This window comes from Brassica rapa, chromosome A03, assembly GCF_000309985.2.
Source record: "Brassica rapa cultivar Chiifu-401-42 chromosome A03, CAAS_Brap_v3.01, whole genome shotgun sequence".
Lineage (NCBI taxonomy): Eukaryota > Viridiplantae > Streptophyta > Magnoliopsida > Brassicales > Brassicaceae > Brassica > Brassica rapa.
In genome coordinates this window covers 14,049,848-14,069,859 of record NC_024797.2, presented here as the reverse complement: position 1 = coordinate 14,069,859, position 20,012 = coordinate 14,049,848, and the positions used below count along the sequence as shown (strand labels likewise).

Genomic DNA, 20,012 nt, shown 5'->3' with positions numbered 1-20,012 from the left:
TCTTGCACAATCCGAACCTTTTCTTCTTCCTTTCTGTTTCATGAGAACTTTTTTTGGCCCTTCGAGCCAGGTCAATGACACTGGCTTTGGCAAAAGCTAAGTGATTAGGGAAATACAGAATTTACTCCTCGGACTAGCTCTAATCACAAGTTTAGACGGTAAATATAAAAGGTAAAAGCTTAAGAATATGTATTTAAGATGATACACCATTCTAGGATAGCAATGCTTTTAAGTTATTACAACCATTTAAGATTTAAACACATTCACAAACATCATATTAACAAAGGGTTTTGATCTTTCTTTAAGCAGATTTGGCGAATCCAACTCTTGCTTTCCCATAATCGAACACAGTATGGTATGGTCCCATGAATATATCACCCAAGATCCTGCATTGTTTGCGTAATTACAAAACCTTAGAGTAAACCCATTTGAGTTTTTTTTCTTTGTAATAGTAGATTAGATTTTGCCAATGAAGATTACCAGAGAGGTCCACGAGGTGGAGGGATGTCCATGGCAGTGAAACCACTGGTGCACTGAGACTGAACTCCATCCCCAATCTTGAATATATACTGCTCGGTGAAAAAATGGAAAAGACTTTAGTTTAAACTCCTTGTCATGATATTAGTAAGCTGAAATCTAAAGAGAGTAATGGAATGAGAGTAGTTACATCTTGAGGTGAGAGATCAAAGGGTTTGCCACCAATGGTGAATGTGACTATAGGCATCGACGAAACCTTCTCGCAGTTCACTGCTGATTGTTGGTTCGGACTTGGTATATGGTCACATAGCTAAAGAAAAGTTTCAAGGATATTACATTTTTAACATGTTTTATGTCCAGAAAATGGCTTCAAGACTCTCAAGATTAAACTCACCTCAGCAGCATAAGAGAGTATACGTTCTTGTGTTTCATTCTGATTCAATTCACTCTGCATCCACACGGTTGCCATTTCACAAACGCTGCACATCGCTTCGTTTATAAGATCTGATGTTCCATCGTCTAGAACTGACTTAATCCCCATTCTGCAGGCAAAACATGAATCAGTTTTAAGTTTGCTAACTAATGAACCAGAGATGTTCTTTCTACAAGGATTATGTAATGCACTGACCTCTCATTGAAACCGCAGAGTCCTATCTGTGAGCATACCTTCCTAGGATCCGCCTGTAACTCAAAAAAGATTTAGAGTATTGATTTCAAGATTGTGTTGTTTATAAATAAGTGTGAATGTGTTGGTATGAGTTGTAACTTCAACCTGAGATAAAAGGGAGTTCAACATGGTTTTTCCATATTGACCTATGACGGTTTTGCACTCTTTGCTTGCGACTCCTACTGCTCCAATCGCATGATTGATCATTGTGATGACACTCTAGACAACAAATAGAAACTATTTAGCATGTTTCAAGTTCTAAATAGTGCAACAATCTACATCTTTCTCACCGTTGGACCGGTGAGTAGAGAAGTTCCAGAATCAGCAATGGCAGAACAACCATTAGAACAGTATCCTGAATAACATAGACATGCAGATATTTCATATTGTATATGTGTCACGGGAACATAAGTATGCTTACTACTTACCTGTTGGTTTGCCAGCAATGTGGAGATCACCCATGTCAAATTGCCAGTAACCTTTACGTGTCACGGGAACATAAGTATGCTCTCCTTTGAAGTGCTTAGGATCGACTCCGCCAAAGACAATCTCACCACCTTCTTGATCTTGCGGGTTGCGGTTAAGCCAAAACGAAAAAATCTGTTCCTTAACCAGACCTTTTTCTACCATGTTATACCTATATATGTCACAATCAGAATATATATGGTACCAAAAAATTATGTATATCAGATGAAATATCAAAAGAGTAATAAAAAAATATTTTCATACCAAACCGGTGTTGAATTTCCAACAGCTATCTCTTTGAATCCCAACCCTAGGATTCCATCAAACTTGGCTACCAAGAATGTAATACCAGGCTCATTAGTAGCCTCTATGAACTCCTGTGGTTGATATAGATTTAGTAATAAGATATGGCAAAAAGTAGAACTCTCAAGAAATTGATATATTAAACTGGATGAATAGGGTTTATAACCTGATCCTTGATAACAAGATCACCAATTTTAACATCATCATTGCTGAAGTAACCAGATATAGCACCTGTCCCATAGCGGATTGACGCAGGTTTTCCTGTAAACGTCAAATGATTTAGTGTAAAAAACTATATGAAAACTGGAAAAATTAAAAATGAACATTATAGTACAACAGATAAAGAATCAGATAACAAACCGTTCTTTTTGTATGTTGATGACTCGCTAGCCGTGTACTTCGAATGAAAATAACAAGCAACCTGGGAAAAAATGGAGATGAAGAAGATAATATGATATATAACATTTAGTATACATTCCTAAGAACAAGTTAACCGCTAATTTGTACCGATAGGTAGCATTTAGAAGATGGCATCCAGAGATTGGAGCTTCCAGTATCAAAGATGGCAGTAAACTTCTGAGGTGGAGTACCAATGGTAATGTCACCGTAATATTGAGCATCCAAATAATTTTTCAGGGGAACAGCATCCGAATTGCCATCGTTCAGGTGAAAAAAACCTTTGGAAGACCAAGACCCTCGGTTTTTCAAAAAAAGCTGAGAAGCTAGCCTGTTGGCCCGGTTTAGTTTCCTTTTCTTCAATCCAATTCTAAGGGTTCCATCACCTTTTTGCTCGGATGAGGTCGCCGATATAAAGATTAAACAAGAAAGCAAGAACAGGAGCATGAAGGATTGAAATCGGGTTCCCATTTTACCTATCATAAATTAAAGTTAAAGAACAGCCACATAAAACTTGTTTTAAAGATGAAAGAAAACACATATGCAACATGAAAAGCCTCCTTCCTACAAATTAGTCCTGAGTCTTATTCAAACACCCTTGTACACCTTAAAACCATCTACTAATCCGATTCAAGATTGGTGAATTACTGGAACAGAACACAAAGATCCTTGGACTGCTAACATATTACAAAAATAAGGTGGAAACAGAAAACCTTAAAGGTATTGAAGTAGTTAATAAACTGAAACGTCTCCACCATATTGTTATACGCACAGGTTTCAAAGAAGAAGAAAAATGTTACTACACACCAAGGTCAAGCAGACTTTCATAAGTTTCTGATTTACCAACTTTAGGACAACTAGAATTTTTAGTGTTATATTATTACTTCCCTTTCACAAAATCCTACTCAAGACTAAATACAAGCCAAGTGTACTGTTGTTGATTAAGGTACCTCTCAAATTTCAAGCCGACCGAAATCTAAAATCAAAAGTATGTGAAGTAATTGGTTAAAAAGGTTAAGATTAAGTCAACATATGATCCCCAAATCAAACCTTCAAATGGTTATAAATTCAATCAAACCTTCAACTGGTTATAAATTAAGAATCTGAGGGCAAAAAAAACTGAATTGAATAATTTTGACCCTGAAGAAGTGAAAAATCACTCACCGAGAAAATGGCAGTACAGATTCTGAAACCTTAAGAGGATCAGAAAGAAGAAAAATCTAGTGTCAAAAAGGAATGGTGCATGGATATATATTTATACGTAAATGATTTAAAAGAGAAACGTTGAAGAAAACTAGAGAAACATGAATCTAGTACTTTCAATTAATTGATAACCAAATCTACTTGTTGCTTGCAAATGGAAGGTTATGAAGGAATGAATTACACTTTAATTGTGTTTTACATTCATAAGTAAGCGTCACGTTTATGGAACCATGTTTGCGTTGGGTGGGCCAAGACAGATCAGCAGAATCTGTTTTCAATAAGGTGCATTTTCACTTTAATATGTGCACCCTTGTACTAAATGTTTTCTTCAATTATGTAAAAATTCATATATTGTTGCATAAACCTTTTTAAGAGCAATTCTGTATAAAAAATTGATTATTCAAATAATATTTGTTATCATCTAGGTAATATGTTTGTTAAGGATCTTTTACAAGGTCGTTACGTTTTAAGTGTGCAGGGAAGAACTTTGTTATATATCCTTTAATCTATCTTTTACTCAATTAAACTTTTAATATATGTATTTTTCATAACATCGTATGATAACTTAATTTAGAGGAAATTTAGAAATAAGTGAAAATCATAGTAATATAATTAAAAATGCTAAGAATTTCAAGATTACAGGTTAAATTTTGAAATGACATGTTAACTATACACAAATAATATTCAACCACATAGTATTATTACATCTAGACAAAAGTAATGTATTAAATATATGAACAATATGACAACATTCCTAAAATAATATCTTATACACCATCAAAATAATTCGGATAACCATAAGAGTATATTAAAATTGCAACTCGACAACTTTCAATGATGTTTTACCATGTCATCACATGATTTTTTTTTGTATAATATTACATTTTGAATACTTGATTTATGTGTTAGTTTTTATATCATTTAGATATGTTTTATCATTCGTTTTTCAAAGTATGTTTCAGTGGGTGATGTTGTTTCAGTGGGTGATGTCAAATTTTTAATCAGGCACACTTTTCCGGCTATTAAAATATATTTCTGATGTTAATATCATAACACATTAGTTTATAAATATTATATCATGTAGTTCATATAGTTCGTATAGTTTTAATACTTGAGCTTGATCTGTGCATCTGTATGAGTGTTCAATTTAATTGAAATAAACATATGAAAATTTTCACAGCATGAAAATGTAATGGTTGTATGGTTTCACAGATATGCATCTATAAGAGTGTTTATTTTTTTATTTGTAGTATATAAAAATTATGATAGATCTACGGTTTTTAACTATCGGTAATTTGTTGGTTGCTCATATTATGGTTAGATGATAAACCAATAAAAATAATATGTTATATAACCTATTCGTTAATTACTAATTTTAATTACATTAACCATTTTGATGTATTTATTTATAAAATAAAACACCAATTAGTATGTTTATGGGTATTAATAAATTTATCTTTCCCAAATAAAATGTTTAATGGCAAATAAAATTCACTTTTTTAATAAATAGATATTTATCTCTAAGTTTTTATTAGTCAAATCAATTTTCTATGTTTATTTTGAGGGAAATATTAAATTAAATTTTATTTATTGTATTTTTATAATTAAAATATACATGTGTAAATAATATTAATCATCAAATTATTTAAAAATATTTGAAAAATAACTTTATATGTTTTAATTAAATATTATAATTTATATTTTGTATTTGAAATATAATAATAATATACATAAATATATAATATTTAAAAGTTTGTATGTCACCTTTTAAATAAATTTGTCTGTAAAAAATTGATTAGAGAATAATGGTAAGTTTGGTTAGAGAATAATATAAAAATAAATGATTTATAGTTATTTAAGTAATAAATGATTTGTAATAACTGATTGGTAAATATTCCAGTTAGAGAACAATGGTAAGTTTAGTTAAAGAATAATCTAACAAAATTAATGATTTATAATTAATTAAATAATAATTATTAAGTCGTGGTATAATTTGTAATTATAAAGATGAAGGAATGGTTAGTATCGAAAAGTACTTCCATATTAATAATATAGATTAGAACTTCATGCATGCTAGGCACGCCACTATACATACAACATAGAATGAATTATTCCATTTTAATAATATAGATTAGAACTTCATGCATTCTAGGCACGCCACTATACATACAACATAGAATGAATTATTCAAAAGTATTGTATATATGTATTAAGCTATTGAATTTTCAAAAGAGCAATGTTAAAAGGTTAAAAACAGTTTGTTTTTGGAAAAAATAAATAAATAGATAGATAGATTGGTTGTTTGATTGGTGTTTGCTGCAAATGGAAAATATAAGGTTGCTTTGATTTTTTCTTTTTAAAGGTTGCTTTGATTTTTGGCACAAGCAACCCGCATTCACGTTGTTGACGCTGCGTGGGACCTAAAAACGCAAACATCGTTTCGTTAAAGCTTCAACTTTCCATATTTTACCAGTTACCCCTTAGGTCCCCTTAGTTTTATTTTGACCCCTGTACAATGTATATCGCTTCTTGAGCCTACTATAAGAAGTCCATTGCCTTATTAGCAAAACAAAAAGCGATAGTAACAAAGCCTAATAAAAAGTATGTGTGCAAATCCACGCCCTTTATAAGATGTGTGACTACTAGCTAATTGATTTAATCCAAAATATTTAGTATATCTAACTTTAAAACCAAATGTGACGCCGAGTGTGATCTTCTCTACATAACCAGATCATCTTAAACCGAAACTATCAAGGTTCACAAATATTTGGATTTACCTTTGAGCATCTACGGATGACCAAGCTCATGTGTGTATAATAGAATACAAGTTTACGCTATGCCCTCAAGTTACAGGCCTGAACCATAGTCCACATAGCCCTTGCATGGTTGATCCACTTTAATTTATAAGAATTATTTTTTTATTGAAAAGGCAGTTATATTCCTGAACAAAATTGCCAATCATACACAAGCAACGAAAAAAATTGCTCTCATGACTCTTGTTGTTCGGGAAAGACCTAAAAACCGGTAACTACATTCCAAAACGTAAAAAAAAGACCAAATAACTCAAAACCGGCCAATAAAAACCCTTAAAAATATAAAAATGTTATTGCCTCTCAACACTGCTTGTCCTAACATTATTATTACCAGTGTTACTGTCCCCATTCTTGTGATTATTCGGACCGTTGATAATAGACGTGAGGGCTGCGGCTAGAGCCGCTGCAAAGTTCGGATTAGCTGCGATAGCAGCAGTAGCAGCGCTGACGTTTTCGCCCGCGTTCAGCGACTGAGTCGGTATCTGTAAACCCGAGAACTTGGACTGTTGTTGGTTATAATACAAAGCCTGACCCATCATTTGAGGCAACCCTGATTGGTTCAACTCCGTGAAACCAGACCGTTGTGGGAACTGCATCAACGGATTGTTATTAGTTTGATTGTTAACGTTAGATGCTGATTCTGTGAGGTCTAGCGTAATGGTTGGGAATGGCGCAGAGGCTGAGATCGTGGCCATGCTTGAGGAACAAGGCAACATGGTTCGAGCGAAGAGATTTGTTGGGTTCATTAAACCGTCCTGGCTCGACATTGTGGAACCTGATAGGAGCATGCTTGCGGCTGCGGTTGTGGTTGAAGCCATGTACATAGCTGCCGGTGGTAATGGATGGTTATGGTTTCCTTCATAGGTTGTTATGAGAATAGATCTCTCTTCTGCGCAACGTTGCACCTGTTAGGTCATTAATTTGTTAATCAACATATTTGATACATAAAAAAAACATATTTGATACATTTGATTGAACCCTAAAGTCTAAAATGTACAAGATGTTTGAAATGTTATATATATGTATGCTTCAATGTTGCGATGAGAATCATGAGATGTACAACCTTAGTCTCTGGTATTTCTGATATAGTATGTAAGATTTTATACAAAAACTCAAAAAGTAAAACTAATTCATGATTAATAACAGTTTTAAGTTACACTTAATAACTCAAATTTAATTAAGTGTAACTCATCTCACACCAATCAAAGTCATTTTGGCTAAATTTTTTTTTTTTATAAAAATTGAATTACTCTAGAAAGCATTGGTCTAATCAACGTACTTGCTTGCGAACGGGGCATCCAACGGCCATCGTGCAGCGGAAATAAGCTCGAGGGCACGGGTTTCCTTTTGCCATTTTCTGTCCATACTTTCTCCAATGACATCCATCGCTTAACTGTATAACATTTGGGTTAATAGATGGACCTTCAAAACATTAAATCTTTAAAAACTAGAGAGTAAGGTTATTGTTACCGTGGGAGCTTCCGACCGAGCACGGACCGAGACACGTGCTTTACGCATGGTGGCTTCAGCAGTCGACTGATCGATCGCACTTACATTGTCATTGCTTGAGGAAGCATTGTGTTTGGATACTTTGTTAGGGTTTCCCCAGCCGTTTGATTGGGTCTCGGGGCTTTCTTCTCTCTCAAGTAATCTCTTTCCGCGCTGACGTGAGCTAGAGTTCTCTAGGAGTGACGGTGGAGATCGTGACCGAACCGTGGTCCTTTCCTCGGACGACACTTCAGCAGTCGGCAGTCCTAACTCCATGAACTGTCTTGGAACCATTTCAGAGCCTTCATGTCGTTTATTGGTCATGTCTTTGCTTCCGGTCATTGCCTGATGAAAACAAGAGTTTAAAACCTTACCTAAATAAACTTGGGACGAGCTTGATCATGTGTATATATTTTTTTAAATTGTTGGTTAAATAAAAAGATTAAGATATATATATACTATAGAATTAGTTACCAGATGATGATTATCTTCTTGTTGCCTCATGACAGCAACAAGTTGCATCTGCAAGGAGTTAAAGTTGTTGGTTGTTTGACTTAGCATTTCCTTTAGTCTTTGAATCTCTTCAGCTGCCTTCTTTAGCTCTTCTCGAAGTTGGACATTCTTCATTTTATTAAACAACAATTATCAGACTAATTCAATATGTCTATTAAGAAACTCTACATAGTAAAACATTGAACTAAGTAAACTTGTCTAAAATATCTATAAGTAAAAAACAAAATAGATTGACAAAATCTATAAAATAATACTCTTTTATTTTTTAATCAAAAATAAGGTACTAATTTAATAAGTGTACCTCAATCTTTGAACGTTTCTCCTCCATGTCCACAGACAACCCATCATCCACCATTGACTCGTCGCTTCCCGTATGCGCAGTGAGAAGATTAAGTCCAGTCTATTTACAATAAATATATGAATTTTCAGATCTATAACGAAATTCTTATTTATAAATTTTAATTACTAAATTGACAAAAAATGTGATGAGACGGTAAGAAAAATAATCAAGATTAATATAAATTTAACTACTTACATTGATACCCGTTGAACGGTCATCATCATCAACAACACGTGAGTTCTCCCTTTTGACATGAACTCTATTAGTTTCGTCGGTGATGATATTCTGATCATCTCTCTTCTCCGACCTGAAAAAGTCAACTTCATCGATCATGGCCCGATGAGGCTGCTCATCCGACGACTGTGGCTGCTTTGGATTATCATGTGGACCTCCAAGACTCACCGGAAAACGAAACATCTCTCTTTATAGATACCCTAACTTAAAACTTAGATTGTGTTTTGGTTTAGAGTATAAGTACGGATGATTCCCTAGTAAACAAAAGAGATATGTTACTTGAAGGACAAGAAAAGTACGTATCTATTCCACTCTCTGTGTGTGCCATATCTAATCCTCCATATATAGAGAATGGAAGAAGAAGATATCTTAACAGAGATAGAAAAAGAGATATTTGAGTATGTGGTTAGAAACGAATAAAGAGAACGAGACCTTCTTACCGAACCAGATGCTTCGGCTACAAAACGGGTATTTACGTGGACTCAGATATTGTCATTTTTTTCTACGAATATCTCTAACGTTTTCGTTTTTTTAATAATAATATTACCAGCTTAAGACTATTGTTGTTTGTCTATATTTCTTATAATTTTGATTCTGGTTGAGAAGATATATTTGGAGATTTGTTTTAGTTCATTTTCGTCAGTGTCGACGTCATTTGTCTACCATCTAGCCATTGACCCAAATCAAAAACAAGCATATCATGCGACCCAACCATTTTGTTTTATATTACAGACAAATAATACATTGCTGTTTATTGGATCAAACAGTTCGCAAAGAGAAAAACTTTGTTGTTGCTTGCAGGAGGGACTATGGTTTATTAAAGTATACAAATCATATACAAGAGTATATTTGTACATCTCTCTATTTAGATTAATCTAACATTAAAGAGTTTTAGAGGTTTTTATACTTTGTTGCCAATTGTTGCTATTTTATGTTCTTAAAATTGAGTTGTTTTAGTAGGAAATATGTACAAGTTTGTTTCCAACCCTTAAATGGATAAAAAGTTAGGATTGGAAAATTGTTAAGAATTCTATATCTGAAATGAGATGGAACATAAAGTAATATACAAAAAATTATATGTTTTAGTTCACTCATTGTTGATTTGTCTTGGTTAGAAACTTTCGAAATCTAATATGATACCAAAATTGGAGTTTAAACAATCTGATTCCATTAGGATATAGTATTATCAATTAGAGTAAGATTTAATTGTAGGTAGACTAGAAGAGCCATTATTTCGATGTATAGTGCATTATCTATAAATTAAAATAAGATATGAAGGATATTCATCAGTTTACATCTTGTTAATTGGTTTTTTGAAAATCTATAAGACACCAATAAACATAGAAAATGAAAAAAAAAAAGAGTGAAATGACTTAACAACTAAACAAATCTCAAATTTATTGGAGATTTAAGTTCTGTATTTTAAAAGATGGTAAATCATCATATTATTATATGGATTTTTTTTACAGAATTATTACATGGAATTTTTAAGGATTTAGTTAAATGTAAACTATATTAAAAGGTATTAATACCAGTCTACTCTACTGAAAAAACTCACCTAAGTAACATTTTTTTTCTAAAAAAAGTACTCGAGTCTACGAAATTTATTCAAAGCATTTGTCCTAATTAGTAAAACATTGAATCCTTTTTTGATCAAGTCAATATATTTGGCTTCAGAGAAGAAAAAAAACTATTTTTAGGTAAGGAGGTTTTTCAACGAACTCTTATTATAGATGAAATATAGCTTTCATTATTTATTTATTTTTGACTAAATTAGTAAATATTCTTTAAATTTATTTTCCTTTTTCTTTAGAAAGACTTTTGACTCGTTCACGGAGTTAATAGATCAGAAAATAGATATGAATCACCGGTTGCAAATCAATCGGCGCTTCCCACGTGATTGAAATAATTAAAAAAAATAAAAATAAATAATTAATAGCTTTATTTCTATTTAATGCATATTAAATAAATCACATAATCCTAAACATGTACGAAAATTTGTTGAATTTTGCTAAGATTCACTGTATTTAGTTATCTACTTTATTAAAACAGAAGTACACTTATAGAATAATCCTAAAAGTTACATAATATTTACAGTCAAATGCCTTTGAAAATTAAATTAGTTTTACATTAAAAATGATTGTCTTTTCCACTTATTCATTGTTTTTCTAAAATAACTCAAACTAACCACAAAAAAAGGAAACATATTATTAATAAACTCAAACAAACTACATATTTTTAAATAAATGAACAAACATAAATAATTCCCCTGCAATATCGACACCCTAACATTGCTTATTATATAAATCTCATCCTTAGCTTACGTAACATGCACGAACATCAAATTATATAAGTAATTAAACTAAGAAAAATTAACAATGATTCTCACACGAGTTGAACAATTTCAGTTCACTTAATTTCACGGTGGTGTCTGTAGCATATTTGTAACCACTTTATTATATTGAAATATTCCACTGACTTCCATATGTCCAAATAATTAATAATCATTATCTATCTTATTAAAATCTAATATTTTTGAATTGAAAATCTTTTTCCCTAACAATCTTCGGAAAAAAAAATAGAAATATTTGCAGAATTTACTAATTTGTTTCTAAATAAGATTTCCCCTTCAATTTCGGAACAAGGAATATATATATATATAATTTGATCCATAACTACTAAACAATAAACATAATATTCGAATTTCAACAACATATTCTGCATACTAATGCAAACAAGAGATGCCTTACGAGGGTGGTTAAGATATTTCCTCAACTTTAGCGTTTTGTATTGCGTTAAAAAAATTGACCCACACACTTGCGGAACAAGCATAAAATCTTATCATTTCCTATTTCAAATCATAACCATTAAGATTTTACCATAATTTCAAAAACAAGAAACATAATCAACAAAATATTATTTTCATTTATTTCACCTAATATGCCTTGCAAAATAAGCAAAGATATTTATTCTCAACTAGGGTATTGTCTCTCTACTATATATTCTATCCGAGTACAAACTCATTCTACACATTCTTTTACGACTTACCTCACAAAAAAATCATGTCTGCTAACAAAAGATTTCATTTGATCAGCGATCTTAAACCCTTTAAGGAAGTGTGGCATGTTCAAGTAAAACTGATTCACTCATGGATACAAAATCCACCTTACGCTGATGAAACATTAGAAATGGCTTTAGCTGATCAAACTGTTGGTTCTACTCTTTGTATTTTTTTGAATTTTAGTAAAGTAGATCAGGATGATTAAGTGATGATCTAAGATAAATAACAGGTAAAACATTAGAAATGCCACGGTGTGATCAAATTATGTTACAGCAATATTTGTATTATGTGATGTATTTTTGTCATCATTTGTATAAAAATTTGATACATTATATAAGGTGTGAAAATTTTTAATTGCATTACGTAAACAGAAAAATACACCCGCCCGGTCGGGCGGGTCCAGATCTAGTTTACCTTATTCGTGAGGTCTCCTAGTATCATATCCCCTAATTAATAAAAAAATATTGCCAAAATATTTCAATTATATAAGTGTGATCACAATTCACAAACTCTTCTTACAATACCCTAACTATAAGGCCTAACTATAATTACTATGCTAATTAATATTTCACGACTTTCATTAATATCCTGATTAGGTATAGTGTTTTTTCTCCGTAGATTTAATATTTTCAACACGCAAAATTTAATATCCTTTAACTGAAAATAGACAATGGTTGAGACCAGAATGGGAAACCTCAGTGTCACATGTGCAGTTCTGACCGGTGACCGGTTATGGTCCCACTAATTTTTCTATAAATAAACTTATGATTACCCTTTGTGACAAAAAAAAAAAAAAAAAAAAACTTATGATTACCGGTAAACCTGTTGACAATCGCGACCCGGCCACTCTTTGACTTCTTAGCCTCAAGAGACGAATAATTTGTCCCTACATAATTCCCCTTTTTCAGCTTAAATTCGATCTCTACATAATTCTTGAAAAAAACATAATATCATTTTGCCAAATAGGAAACCGTTAGTTTTCACTTTTAGACTCATTCTTTGTTATAAGGGAAATTGCACCCTATATACATGAAAAAAACATAAATACACTAAGTAACCAAAATTCTTCCCTCTCTCTTACTTTCTCTTCCTATCTCTCTCTACTCTCTCCCAAAATCTAATTTTTCATTTTTTTTGGTTATTTGGCAAATAAGCCCTTCTTATAATCAGTGAATTTCAGATTGAGCTCCAAACTAATTTTCGAGTCAAATGGAAAACATAATAGTACTAGTTTCTTTTACTCCCACTTTTTGTTTTGTTTTGTGTATCTACACAATTAAAGAAAACTTGTCAACAAACAATCAGGGGGAGGGGGATCCTGTTTGAAGAAACCTCACAATACTAAAAGTGCGTACCACAAAGATACGAGGTTATGCTCTAAGATTTCAAGAGATAATCCATTTGTGGGCTATATCTTTCATTAGGAATTTTTTTGTTTGTCATCTAGTAGATTAATATCAACTTGAACGAAGTATTACACAAAGCCAGCAAAGGTTTGCAATCTTTCTGGAGCCAAACGCCAGCAAAGTGACATACACCATCTGGAGTCTCGGTTTAGTACATACACTAAAACATAAACTAGACAAAAGGAAGCAGGCAAAGTTGATTAGGAACATAAGGAAATAAACGATACACTTCAAGAATGGAGAAGCAGAACGGAGCCGGAAACAGAGATGAGTGAGAAAGCGATGCAAGCCTAATTATTTAAGTTCGAAGATAACCTCCTAGAATAGTTTCACCAGTGAAACACGTTCAAGTACCAACCATAAATCGCTTCAACACAAGAAGCCACAAGAGAAACGATTTTAATAGTATAGATATAAAAAAAATTGAACATGATATCATTTAACGACAAGAAGGTTTCGTCTAGTGTCTGCTCTTGTTATGCTTGTTCAGTTGGTCCTATGCTACATATATTAGTGATTTATTAATCCCTTGACTATAACTCTACCAAAATGCTGTCAGAAATAACTATGCTATTCAGTTTGTTATCTATATTTAAAATACTAATTATTCTACAAAAAGTTGTTTGTACTAGTTGAACTGGGAGAACCATAACGTTCTTCATAAATCGTACCTCACATTATGTGTTGAAATTTTTCTTAGCAAGGAAATGAAGCAGATCAAATAATGTAACTATAAACAAGTTAAAATTGTCATGGTTTATCATTAACTTTGATACATATATACATAATACATTTTAGTCACATACTTCATCATTTATAATGGCTAAAAATAGGAACCAACAATACAAAAAGTTAGGAAGGATCAAATACTTGTGTGAGATTTCAAGGAGATCAGTTACTGGAGAATCTCCTCAGATTCATAAAAAACTTTTATTTGCAGAGAGATAGAAGCAGAGAGAAATGACCAGAAGGCAGAAGAAGACGGCCAAGGTGGTTACAGGGGTAATGGGACTGTGCATCCTTGCTTACATTGCAGTACCGTCTTTGCATTGGCATCTCAACGAGACCATTGAAGACTCTCTACATTCCTCTTGTCCTCCTTGTGTATGTGACTGTTCTTCTCAGCCTCTCCTCTCCATCCCTGACGGTAATCATCGTTCTTTTCTTCTCTTGCAAGTGATAAAATTCAATTATTGATGTGTGTGATTCACATTGTGTCTTACTGCAGGATTGAGCAATCATAGCTTCTTGGGTGAGTGTTTTCATAGCAATGCCTTTTATAGTTAGTAAGAACGCTAAAACTTGGGAGACTTCATATGTTGGTTCTTGTTTCATTGTAAAGATTGTATGAGACGTGAGGAAGGGAGTGAAGAGAGCGAGAGTAGTTTCACAGAGATGGTAGCTGAAGAGCTGAAGCTAAGAGAAGCACAAGCTCAAGAAGACGAATGGCGTGCAGACAGGTTGCTGCTAGATGCTAAGAAAGCAGCGTCTCAGTATCAGAAAGAAGCTGATAAGTGCAGCATGGGGATGGAGACGTGTGAGCTAGCAAGAGAGAAATCAGAGGGGACTCTAGACGAACAGAGAAGACTTTCTTACATGTGGGAGCTTCGAGCTCGGCAAAATGGCTGGAAAGAAGTTATTTCCTCTAATGATCTCTAAGAATCAATCAAATCTTTTATTGTTTTCTGAAACTATTCAATAGAGATATTGAGTTAAGACACGGTGAAATTTTTGTCTACTTTGTAGTGACCTTGACATTAGACTTGTTTAGGATAACGTTGAGGATCTTCCCAGGTACATAGATCCTCTTCTTGATCGATTGTCCGTCTAGATATTTCTCAAGCTTCTTGTCCTGTGAAGCTAGAGAGAAAGCCTCATCGTCAGAACACCCTTCTTCAACCTCTATGGTGCCTCTTGTCTTCCCGTTTATCTGAACCGGAAGAACAATAGTTGTCTCCTTCAAGTAATCCGGATTTGCCTGCATAATGACCAAAACACTCAATACAGTTAAACATTCTCCTCTGTTGTGTTTATATGTTGGATGTGTACCTTAGGGAAACTTTCATATGCCAGAGAACTCGAATGGCCTAACCGTGACCAAAGCTCTTCAGCCATGTGTGGCGCATAAGGTGAGAGCAAAAGAACAAAAGGCTCAATGATTCCTCTAGGTTGATTATTCCACTGTTTAATGAGAAGAAACAAGAGTAAGGGTCAGTGCTTGAAACTGACTTGTATAAGAGTTCTTGAGATCAAACCTTATAAGCTGCATTAACAAACTCCATCATCCCTGAAATGCCAGTGTTGAATCTTGTACTCTCGATTTCCTCTGTCACCTTAGCTATGCACTTATGGAGAGAACGGAGTTGTTCAAGAGTCGGTTCATCATCAGTCACTACAGTGCCATCTTTGAAAGACCCGTCAGGTTGAGGCGAACCGATGACTAGTCTCCATGTTCTTGCCAAGAAACGGTGTACGCCTTCGATCCCACTTGTGTTCCAAGTCTTTGAATCCCTAGTAGAAGCAAATGCAGCAAATGTAAACGCAAGATAAAACGTTATAATACAACATGTGGGATGTGAAGTTTTACCTAAAAGGTCCCATGAACATTTCATACAAACGTAGAGAATCTGCACCATACTCTAACACAACATCATCAGGATTCACTACATTTCCTCTGCTTTTGCTCATTTTATAAGCACGTGGAATCAAACGAATGCTAGCGTCTTCTTTCAGAACAAAATGATCTCCAGACTTCATAACCTATACACCATTGAAGATCATTAGTCAAAACCGGTTTTAGTTAGTGAATGAGAAAGAAGAAGATTCATACTTTATCTTCAGGGATTGTCACTTGTTGATACTCATTTAACCGTTCTTCAGTATCTGCAGATACATAGTTTCCTTCTTGGTCTTTCCAAGCTGTATACTGGACCTCCCCAAGGATGATTCCTTGGTTTATAACACATTTGAAGGGCTCTTTCGTTGACACAACACCAATGTCATAAAGTACCTGCGATGATGCAGTAACATGGTTTGCAGTTTTGATCAAAAGAAAGCTAAAGGAAAGACAGTTTTTTTTACATAAGGACACATACCTTGTGCCAAAACCTGGAGTATAGTAAGTGTAGAACTGCATGTTCAGCACCACCGACGTATACATCTACTGGGCTCCAGTATCTGCCACATGAATACAACACTTAAGAAGAATCTTCCCAAAAGCAACAAAGCTTTACTTAAATGGTTCTCACTTTTCTTTTTCCTTGTCAACTAATGCTTCAGGGTTTTTTGGGTCCATGAATCTCAGATAGTACCTGGAGATTAAAAAAAGACTATCATGAATACAATATAGCAGAAAATCACACGACTTTTGTTTAGTTTCTCACTACATAACTCAACATCCTTCAACACACCAGTAACATTGTAAAGAGTATAGCTTATAAATAGATATTTACCAGCAAGAGCCAGCCCATTGTGGCATAGTGCTTGTTTCTCTTTTGGCAGGCTTCCCTGTTGCAGGATCTACAGTGTTCACCTGCAAAATCATCAATCATAAACAAAAATGTCCATCTCCATCTTTAAATATCCAAAAAGCAAAGCATACCCATGAAACTGCTTTTGACAGTGGTGGTTCCCCTGTTCCGGTGGGAGTGAAATCATTCAACTCAGGCAAAGTAAGTGGCAGTTCAGATTCTGAAACCGCAATAGTTTCACCAGATTCATCCAAAATTAAGATAGGGATAGGTTCTCCCCAGTAACGCTGCCTTGCAAATAGCCAATCCCTCAACTTGTAGTTTACCTGCCAATAAGAAAAAACCTTTAAAAGTAAGAAACAAAAGAGCTAAAGTTTTACATAATGAGAGAAGACATGAGGATGAAACCTTTTTCTTTCCATTGCCGGTTCTCTCAGCCCATTCAATAACTTTCAAAGCAGCTTCTTTGCTAGACAGTTGATTAATGTCAAGTCCTGTTTCCACACTTGATGAGTTTTCAATTATCCCCACTCCTGGATAAACCTCATCACTTGAACTTGCCTCGTTCCTCACCACCCACTTGATAGGAATGTTATACTTCAACGCAAACTCATTATCACGAGTATCATGAGCTGGCACAGCCATGATTGCTCCGGTTCCATAGCTGCCACATATAACAAAGTTCTCTGTCTCACACACAAATGCAATTCAAAAGCAAATGTAAAATGTTAAAAGCTGAAGTTACCTTGCTAGCACATAATCAGCTACCCAAATGGGAATAGCATCCCCATTAGCTGGATTTTTCGCGTAACATCCAGTGAACACGCCTGTCTTCTCCTTCTGAAGTTCAGTTCTCTCAAGATCACTTTTCCTCGATGCAAAATCTTTGTATTCCTCAACCTGAAACCATAAGCGAGGACTCATGAAGTTCATAAGTAATGGAAAGAGAAGAAGAAATAAAAACTTACTTGTTGTTTCTGTTCTGGTGTTACAAAGTAAGACAATAAATGATGCTCTGGTGCAACAACCATGTAACTGCAAAACGAAGAAAGAATCACAATTTAGATCTTCAAATCATCAAAATATAATTTGATCTGTTTGAACATACGTTGCTCCAAAAAGGGTGTCTGGTCTGGTGGTGTAAACTGTAATCCCTTTGTCAGTTTCTTGGCCTTCTCCATCAAGAACTGTAAAATCCAGTTCAGCTCCTTCAGATCTTCCTATCCAGTTTCTCTGCATTTCCTTTATACTTTCAGGCCACTCAAGCTCGTCCAGATCCTCCAGAAGACGATCAGCGTAGGCAGTGATCTTCAGCATCCATTGCCTCATGGGCTGCTTGGTAATAAACAATGTCACTGTAAAATCCATGAGAAGTTTCAAAACAGAGGAAAAGAAACAATGTCACCGTAATAGTACTCCCAGAACAGTTAAGGGTATTACCTTTCTTATAACCGGGTGGCCGCCACGCTCACTAACCCCATCCACCACTTCCTCATTGGCCAAAACAGTTCCAAGAGCCGGGCACCAGTTGACAGGTACTTCAGCCTGAAGTTATTACAGCTCTTTCAATAACTTTTCTATAAACATTTGCACAATTCTAAAAAATTGTGAACTTGAGGATGACTTTTTTGACCTGATATGCCAAACCTCTCTTATAAAGCTGAAGAAAGATCCACTGTGTCCATTTATAATAGTCTGGCTCTGTTGTAGAAAGTTCACGGTCCCAGTCATATGAAAATCCCAGCGATTTGAGCTGCAACCAAAACAAACGGAAACACAATTAGGAAACAAGTGGTCTACGGATCTTACTATCATTATAAACCTACGCAAATAGCAGGGCGGGTACTGGACAAAGCCAAATGAAACATTCGCTTCAAGCCCCCAAATTTTTTGAAGAAAATTACATATTAAAAATAACAACATAAGTATAGGCTCTCAAATATGTAGAAATTTTTAAAAAAATATTTTTTTTACTAAAGTCTCAGGGCCGACAAGGGGCAAACAGCCATCTAAACACTAATAAAGACCTTGTTGGATATAAGTAAGCATACAAGCTTAATATTCAACCAAACCAACTAATATCAAAATACTAAGTTTTCTAGGTTAGTGTTAAGTTGAAAGCAATGCACCTACCTGCAAACGAAAGCGGTCAATGTTCTTCAATGTTGTAGTTTTCGGATGGGTTCCTGTCTGCAATGTAGATTACAAATGGCTATAAGGACTCATAAGGCTTATCCACGTAAGTATTCAAAAATGAATAGTAACTACAAAATGGACCTCAATAGCATATTGTTCAGCAGGCAAACCAAAAGCATCCCAACCCATAGGATGCAAAACATTGTAACCTTGCATTCGCCTAAGCCTCGCAAGAATATCAGTTGCTGTGTAACCCAGTGGATGCCCCACATGTAACCCTGCTCCACTGAAGACAAGAAGAACCCACAAACAAAAAAAACCTCATCTTTAACCTCAAAGCTCATACCTTTAAGCTGAATTAGCCTCTCAATTAGTCAAAAGTTGTGAACTTTCTACCTTGGATAGGGAAACATGTCGAGGACGTAGAACTTGGGTTTGGAAGTGTCGACATCGTCTGGTGTCCGGAAAGTGCGGTTGTCTTCCCAGTAACGTTGCCACTTGGGCTCAATTTCGTGAAATGGATAGACCCTCTTCGCCGTTTCCGTCGCCGGAGTTTCGTTTTTGAGGTTACACTGAGTCTTCTTCTTCGTCGAGCTCCTGACTCCGGCGTGATGAGAGCGACGCCACTGGAATGGGAGACTGGGCTTTGGAGAGACTTTGGGACAAATACGAAGGCAACAGGGTGACACCACAAATGGGTCTGAACGAAATTGGAGGATTTGATGAGAGCTCATTGTCTATGTCTCTGTGGCTTTTCTTGTGCCGGAGACGAATGGATAATTAGATAAGTCTTCTACTTTGAACCTCCCTTGAGACGATGGTTACTGGGACGACGCCGTTTCGGTTTTTTTTTCAAGTATATGACGTCGTTTTTTTTTTGTAACACTTATGACGTCGTTTCGTGTAGTTGTTTGTTGGTCTAACGGTTGTCTCTTTTTTTTTGTCAATTAAGCATGTTACTAGAGGAGCTTTCTCTCTCCTCTCTGTTCTCTCTTCCAAACTTTTGACAGAGTTGGATGATTGAGAAAGCGAAGCTGAAA

The 20,012-nt window shown here is 34.6% G+C and overlaps 4 protein-coding genes across 4 annotated transcripts; 1 reads left to right on the top strand and 3 right to left on the bottom strand.

Moving 5' to 3' along the window:
* Positions 1–165: 165 nt before the first annotated feature.
* Positions 166–3,667, bottom strand: LOC103858657 (aspartic proteinase A3). The gene is made up of 13 exons (XM_009136053.3): positions 3,473–3,667; positions 2,420–2,784; positions 2,273–2,333; positions 2,079–2,173; positions 1,874–1,986; positions 1,573–1,781; positions 1,435–1,499; positions 1,250–1,363; positions 1,106–1,158; positions 872–1,019; positions 668–787; positions 481–569; positions 166–386 (listed from the first exon to the last, which is right to left on the bottom strand). Exons 2-13 carry the CDS (start codon positions 2,777–2,779, stop codon positions 302–304), a joined length of 1,512 nt encoding a protein of 503 aa, XP_009134301.1. The 5' UTR covers positions 2,780–2,784; positions 3,473–3,667; the 3' UTR covers positions 166–301.
* Positions 3,668–6,614: 2,947 nt separating this feature from the next.
* Positions 6,615–9,082, bottom strand: LOC103858656 (probable WRKY transcription factor 42). Its single transcript, NM_001302043.1, is given in 6 exon segments — positions 6,615–7,229; positions 7,604–7,717; positions 7,795–8,157; positions 8,287–8,433; positions 8,627–8,725; positions 8,861–9,082. Coding segments are annotated over 6 exon segments (1,560 nt in total).
* Positions 9,083–13,207: 4,125 nt separating this feature from the next.
* Positions 13,208–15,086, top strand: LOC103858654. Its single transcript, XM_009136050.3, has 3 exons — positions 13,208–14,513; positions 14,595–14,618; positions 14,709–15,086. Exons 1-3 carry the CDS (start codon positions 14,327–14,329, stop codon positions 15,023–15,025), a joined length of 528 nt encoding a protein of 175 aa, XP_009134298.1. The 5' UTR covers positions 13,208–14,326; the 3' UTR covers positions 15,026–15,086.
* LOC103858655 (leucine--tRNA ligase, chloroplastic/mitochondrial) lies at positions 14,993–19,786 on the bottom strand. Its single transcript, XM_009136051.2, has 18 exons — positions 19,369–19,786; positions 19,114–19,258; positions 18,970–19,026; positions 18,470–18,589; positions 18,277–18,381; positions 17,945–18,168; positions 17,805–17,871; positions 17,582–17,736; positions 17,245–17,500; positions 16,968–17,162; positions 16,819–16,898; positions 16,615–16,677; positions 16,462–16,543; positions 16,197–16,376; positions 15,954–16,126; positions 15,622–15,877; positions 15,416–15,547; positions 14,993–15,344 (listed from the first exon to the last, which is right to left on the bottom strand). Exons 1-18 carry the CDS (start codon positions 19,704–19,706, stop codon positions 15,102–15,104), a joined length of 2,871 nt encoding a protein of 956 aa, XP_009134299.1. The 5' UTR covers positions 19,707–19,786; the 3' UTR covers positions 14,993–15,101.
* Between the last annotated feature and the right edge of the window lie 226 nt (positions 19,787–20,012).